Here is a 7209-nt window from a genome sequence, read left to right as displayed (position 1 = left end):
TTGCGTTATGCGGGCCTCTCACTGTTGTGGCCTCTCCCATTTGCGGAGCACAGGCTCCGGACGCGCAGGCTCAGCGGCCATGGCTCACGGGCCCAGCCGCCCCGCGGCATGTGGGATCCTCCCGAAACGGGGCACGAACCCGCGTCTCCTGCATCGGCAGGCGGACTCTGAAGCACTGCGCCACCAGGGAAGCCCCTGGGCAGGTTTTATTGCATAGTTGTGATATAGTAAAAACACGGAATGTTTTACCAGTTAATTCATCTAAAAAGTTTTTCAACGTGATGTTTCTTAATATCTCTGACAGAAATGAGGTGGTTTTGTACCGCCTCTGGCCCCCATTGGGAGCAGCTGAGTGCAGTTTGACAACATGTGTATAGATCAGCCCTGGGAGACACAGCCTTGCCCCCGTGTCTTCAGGGAGTCACCCAGGAATCAGGTGAACTGCCGTGCTCTCTTTGAGGATGTGATTTTTAATACTCATAGCAAGGGTATTTTGTGAATGTGGTTACTTCTCTGTGTTTTATGTTTGTTCAAAAATTTTCTTATAGTGTCTTCACAGTAGTCTGGCCCACGATCTTCACAGCAGCCAGGGTCCAGCTCTTCTCTCTTATGAGAGTCTGACGTTCTTAGCATTATATGGCCTGGCTGAAAATTACCCTTCCATATTTGGTTGGGGTGGCAGGGAGGAGAAAACTAAAAACATTTCCTAGACCCTTGTGAACACTTTAACTGCTGCTTTTAATTATGTGTGGTCACTGCGGATTATTCTGCAACATTTGAAAAGAGGTGTGTTGTCACACGGATGTCACTATAGCCATGAGACCTAAATTGTAGAATGAGGCACAGCCATTTGGTTTTGACCAGGCAGGTAACAGCTTATAGTTCCCATTGGTATGTTGACGTAAGTAGCGAGTATATAACCCACAAAGTGGCATCACTCACAAAGTGATCATTTTCTTTAGTAATTAAGTGCCCTCACGTGGCCCCAGTGTAGAGAGCTGCTTTATACTGACTTCCGTTTTGTATTAATAAATAATGTTGTGGTGAGGTTGTCTATATATCTGGAGTTTATAGAGCTTCCTGTCTGCATAGTTGGACTTTCACAGGTCAAGTCACAAGGGTGTGAGGATAAATGATACTGTGACGTTGCCTGGTCTGACACTTACATGGTAAGTGCTTGATTTTTAAGTTTTCCAACAAATACAGATGAGTTTGAGAGGAGCCTCACATTCTGGTGTTCTACAAGATGACTCTCTGCTGAGTGGAGTCTTCCACTTAATCTGCTTTGTCTTTCTGGTTTTCTCTAGATGCATCTAGCTTTTCTAATTTATTCAGTCCTTCCTCCTTGACTGCATCATTGTCTTTTCTGACCATTTCTATATGCGTCCTCTACAGACTACTTTGTCTTCTTTTATATCTGTTCTTCTTTTGTGCACTGTGGACGTAGCCTTCTTAGAAGCCTGTAAAATCATGAATACCTTAGGATAACCTTTAGGGTAAGCTGTTCATCCTGTGTTTCTATGAGCCAGTATGCTTATCTGTCCTTCTCCTCTTCCTTTTCTGCCCTTTTATTTCAATCTGTTTTCTTCATCTCTGACCTTAAATCTTTAGCTCTAAAGACCTTTGACCTGTTTCCCAAGCCTGCAACTTCCCTCTAGACATTTCCTTCTGAGATGTCTCGTCATCTTCCCAGACTCCCAAACCCCAAATTTATCTCCCTCATTCCCAAGATGACTCCTCCCACTGACTTCCCTGTTTCTCTTGGTCACACCACCTTTCTCCCTGTCAGAGGCGCCACCATACCTAAGGTCTCATCACTGCTTTTTTTCCTTCCCTTGTCTTTCTATGACTTTATTTCTTGCTCCCACCATAGCTTCATTTCTAATCTGTCTCCTCCCCGGTTTCCCACCTCCAGACTCTCCTCCATTGGATCCATTGTGCTAAGGAAGTCTGGGTAACCTTCCTAAATGACATTTTCCTATTAAAGACATTCATTGGATTCCTAGGTTTTTTCAGTGGCCAAAAAGGAGGTATCTCAGCCTGACATTCACAGTGGGCCCTTTTTATACTCTTCCTTGGAACGTGCTGAGTGCCTACCCTTTCCTCTTGCTAGGCCTGTCTCTCTCCTGCATTCTTCATCCCATACATACTGGGCTTTTTCCCTCCTCTGACTCTTTACCAGTGCTTGTCCCCCTCATCCCTCCCTACCTTCTGTCTATATTCTATCCATAGTGAAAGGTCATCTGAGGATCCTTCCCTGATCACTCCAGCTGCAGAGAGTTATCCTCTTCTGAAACAGGCAGCACCACTCTGCATTTGAACTAATACCTTCTCTGTAAGAGTACACAAAAAATTGCGAAATAGGAGAAAGACAAAAAATTACTTTGTCCTATATATTCTTTTGTTCTTCTTGAATTTTATACTATGTGCATGTAGTACTTATTCAGTAAAATAAAATTTTAACATATATTTAGCAAATGTATTTTTAGAAGTAGCAAGTTATTACTCTGTATTATGCCTTAATTTTCCATGAACATGTGTATTGGTTTCCCCATATCACCTAACTCAGTACAATGAGTACCTAGTAGGAGCTCAGTTAAGAAGCTGGGTGAATAAGTGGCTGGAAGGGTGAGGGATGGAAGGAAGAAGGCATGAACAAATAAGAGGCAGTCTTGGGCCTGACCTAGCTCTTCTTCCTGAGTAATTTGAAAACGGAAGGGGAAAGGATCACTTTTGCCTTTTTATAGTTTCCTAAGAATGGAGACAGTTTATCTCCTTCCCCGGCTAGTTAGAGTTTTAATCTGATAGTTAAGAATTTTTTCTGTGTAGGATTTTATATATAGAAAATCCTAGAAACTCAACCAAAAAAAAACTGTTAGAATTGATCAGCGAATTCAGTGAAGTTGTAAAATACAAAATTAACATACAAAAATGAGTAGTGTTTCTATACACTAACAATGAATGTTCTGAAAAAGAAATTGATCCCATTTATAGTAACATCAAAAACAATAAAATGCTTAGCAATATATTTAAGCAAGGAGATCAAAGATCTCTACTCTGAAAGCTACGAGACATTGATGAAAGGGATCAAAGAAGATACAAATAAATGGAAAGGTATTCCATGTTCATGGATTAGAAGAATTAATGCTGTTAAAATGGCAATACTACCAAATGCCATCTGTAGATTCAATGCAATTCCTATCAAGATGCCAATGGTATTTTTTTATATGGAAATAGAAAAAAACACTCCTAAAATTTATTTGGAACCACAAAAAACCCTGAATAGCCAAAGAAATCCTGAGAAAGAACAACAAAGCAGGAGGCATTACACTTTCTGATCTCAAACTATACTGTAGAGCTATAGTAATTAAAACAGTATGGTACTGGCATTAAAACAGACACATAGACCTCTGGAACAGAATCGAGAGCCCAGAAATAAACCCAAGGATGTACAGTCAACTAATATTTGACAAGGGAGACAAAAATACTCAATGGAGAAAGTCTCTTCAATAAATGTACTGGGAAAATTGGATATTCATATGTCAAAGAATAAAACTAGACCCCTATCATGTACCACACACAAAAATTAACTCAAAATTGATTAAAGACTTAACTGTAAGAAACCACGAAGCTCTTAGAAGAAAACATAGGATCAAAGCTCCGTGACCTGGGTATTGGTGATTATTTTTTGGAAATCATATGTAAAGTACAAGCAACAAAATCAAAAATAAACAAGTGGGACTACATCAAACTGAAAAGCTTGTGTACAGCAAAAGAAACCAACAAAGTGAAAAAACAACCTACAGAATGGGAAAAAAATATTTGCAAACCATGTTTCTGTTAAGGGGTTAATATCCAAAATGTATAAAGAACTCATACAACTCAATAGCAAAAACAAAAAAAATCCAATTAAAAAATGGGCAAAGGATCTGAATAGACATTTTTTCTTCAAAGATGTGTGAATGGCCAACAGGTGTATGAAAAGATGCTCAACATCACTAGCCATTAGGGAAATGCAGATTAAAACCACAATGAGGTATCACGTCATGGCTGAATGGCTGTCATCAAAGAGACAACAAATGCTGGCATAGATGTGGAGAAAAGGCAACCCTTGTGCACTGTTGGTGGGATTGTAAATTGGTGTAGCAACTATGGAAAACAGTATGGAGGATCCTAAAAAAATTAAATATAAAACTACCATATGATCCAGCAATTCTAATTCTGGGAATATATCCAAAGGAAACAAAAACACTAACATGAGAATACATCTGCACTCCCATGTTCATAGCGGCATTATTTACAATAGCCAAAACATGGAAACAACTTGTGCTTATCAATAGATGAATGGATTAAAAAAGCTGTGGTATATATATAGACAGTGGAATATTATTCAGCCATTAAAAAAAACCCCAAGGAAATCCTACCATTTGCTACAACATGAGTGGACATTGAAGGCATTTTAATAACTGAAATAAATCTGACAGAGAAAGACAAATACTGTATGATCTCACTTATATGTCAAATCTATATACAAAAAACAAACATCAAGCTTATAGACAAAGACATAAGATTTGTGGTACAAGAGGCGGCAGGGGGAGAGGTGTAGGAGGAAGGAATTGGAAGAAAGTGGTCAAAGGTCCAAACTTCCAGTTGTAAGATAAATAAGTACTACGGACGTAATGTACAACATGACGACTATAGTTAGCACTGCATTATGATATAGCAAAGTTGTGAAGAGAGTGGATCCTAAGAGCTCTCAATACAGTGATAATTTTTGTCTTTTCTTTTTTTGTATCTAAATGAGGTGATGGATGTTAACTAAACCTATTGTGACAATCGTTTCAGAACATATTTAAATCAAACCGTCATGCTGAACACCTTAAACCTTTTGCAGTGATATATGTAATTAATTCTCAATAAAACTGGAAAAAAAAAATCTTCCTGTCTACTGTTCCTCACCCACACCCACAAATAAGGTAGGGGCCATTTTTGTAATTTGGGAATACATACTTAGATCTGTGTAGCTCCACCCAGCATTATGAGTTCAGGAACATCTGCATTCTGCCTAGTGTGAGCAGGGGTTTCAGGGGGAGCATCTTGTCTTCAATTGAGAGGTTCCCTCTCCGCCCCACTCCACCCCTGCCCCCTTAGCAGTAGCTTTCCCCCAGTCTCTGCAGCCACTAGAAATGCTCTCACACATCCCCAAATGTCCAGGGTAGTGAGACGGCACGCACACTCCCCACTATGCCCCCCCACTCTCACAGTCCAGGGCATGTTCACCCTTAGGGCTCAGTTTGATATGGTGGGGGGAAGGGGTCATTTGGAGATGATACATGATTAAGCAATGATGTTCATTAAAGGTAGTCATATTTCAAGACCAGGGAGCATATGCCTTGCTATATGTGTTTTTGAGGTAGATCTTTGAAAAGCAACACAAACAGTACTAAGTAGCTACTGCCCATTTTTGGTCCCCTCCTTCTGGTGGTAAATCTTATTTTTCTATTTCTCTTTCAGAGCATGCTTGAGAAGGGAGGATAAAATCAACTTTTAGAACAAGCAGAATTCCTTCAGCGTTAATTCCAGAGGTGGAACATGTTTTTTTTCCTAGTAAGAAAGCAACTCATTTAAAGAGAAGACCATTAAAGAGAAGCATCAGAGAGCAGATTCAACAGAAGCATATCACAGTTTGATCAGCAACAGTTTGAAAAGCCAAGGCCTAGATCAGGGATCAGCCATCAAGGGCTTGCTACAGTGTTAATAAATCCATTTATGACGATTAAAAAGAAAGGCAGTCCTCTCCACCTTCTGTACTTTCTATTCAACTTCCTCTTCTAACCAAGCTCCATCATTGGATGAACCTGCCCTCCCACAAAGCTGGGAGTTGGGATCGAGGGCTGAGGTCACTGGGGTGGGGAGAAGAGAAGGCCAAACCCCTCCATCTCGGGCCAGCAGTGCTGGGCGGAATTGGCTAGGCTGTGACATGTTGGGTTTCTCTCTTTTTCTTTTCTCCCTTAACTATATAAGAGCTACTTTATTTTAACTTATGGTGATCATGTAAGAAGACAAAAAGGAGAGAAAATGTACCTCTTTTACTGGAATAATGTTTCTGATTATGAGTGAAATAAGGCATTTTCTATCAACATGAAGGCAACCTTGGCTTCTGCAACCTCTCGTCTATCATGAATACTGACATCTTTACTTCACTCACTATCAATAATAAATATATTTCCTGATGAAGACTGTCATTGTAGTCTGGGGCCTCATGTGTTTTTGTTTTTTCCAGGTTAGTTGGTTATACTTATGGGAATTGAGTTGATTCATATTGTTATTTATTTGTATTTGTGTGGTGCCTTTACTTTAAAAAGCTCCAACACACTTTGCAGATCCTCAGACAGGCAAGAGATGCTTATAATTTGCCTCTCAGGTACGTAACATTCAGTAAGATCTTTACAAATTGCATGAACCTTCCTTTCTTTGGGATGACCAAAGTCATCCTGCCTGGGGCAAGCACTAGATTAGATAACCTTGGTTAGGAACTTCTGACCCTGCAATACTAGGAAAATGTTAAGAGGAAAAAAAAAAAATTGACCCTGAGACTTGATGAAATTGGAAAGAGGAGAAAAACTTCCTGATTATAACTCTCACTTTTCTACCAGAGGATTGGTGCTTCAACACTGGAAGTTGGAAATGAACATTCACACCAAATGGAAAGATCTTTCTGGGAAATAGATGAAAAAGAGAATGCCAGTGATCTGTGATGTCATCTGAATATCTTTTGTCATGTAGAATTTTTATTTCATTTTAATTTTGTTACAGAAGGAGATAATTTAGCAAAATAAGTAAGATTACAGGCTCTGGAATAACATGCATCTGTGTTCAAATTGTGACTCTGCTACCTACCAGCTGGGGGACCTAATTAAGTCACCCCACCATACTAAGCCTCACATTCCTCAACTGTAAATTGAGGGGAAATGCAAGAACCTGCTTTGTAGGCTTATGGTGAAGAGTCAAGATGCTTTCCACATACATTTGGTCGGGTCCATTGTCGTTGGATATGTGACTATGATAAACTGGTGTTTGGAGCTGGGGGCATGGAAAAAACATCCACATGTCCTTTACTTAGAGAAAGTTGGGATGAATGTAACTTGTGTCAGGAAAATTTCAACCAGCCCCCTTAACGTGTCATTGGGGCTTCTCATGCGTCTGATT

General features: G+C 39.9%; 1 protein-coding gene across 1 annotated transcript in view; it reads left to right on the top strand.

The window, feature by feature from the left end:
• Positions 1 to 6242, top strand: part of CHCHD3 (coiled-coil-helix-coiled-coil-helix domain containing 3) — a 289976-nt gene extending 283734 nt beyond the window's left edge. The window contains exon 8 of the mRNA XM_007455359.1: positions 5515 to 6242. Coding sequence (XP_007455421.1) covers positions 5515 to 5538 — 24 coding nt within the window. The 3' untranslated portion in view covers positions 5539 to 6242. The remainder of the gene's footprint in view (positions 1 to 5514) is intronic.
• Positions 6243 to 7209: the final 967 nt, after the last annotated feature.

Source organism: Lipotes vexillifer, unplaced genomic scaffold (assembly GCF_000442215.2).
Source record: "Lipotes vexillifer unplaced genomic scaffold, Lipotes_vexillifer_v1.1 scaffold687, whole genome shotgun sequence".
In the NCBI taxonomy this organism is placed as follows: domain Eukaryota; kingdom Metazoa; phylum Chordata; class Mammalia; order Artiodactyla; family Lipotidae; genus Lipotes; species Lipotes vexillifer.
The sequence above is the reverse complement of the archived record's forward strand: the minus strand, read 5'-3'. Positions and strand labels throughout refer to the sequence as shown.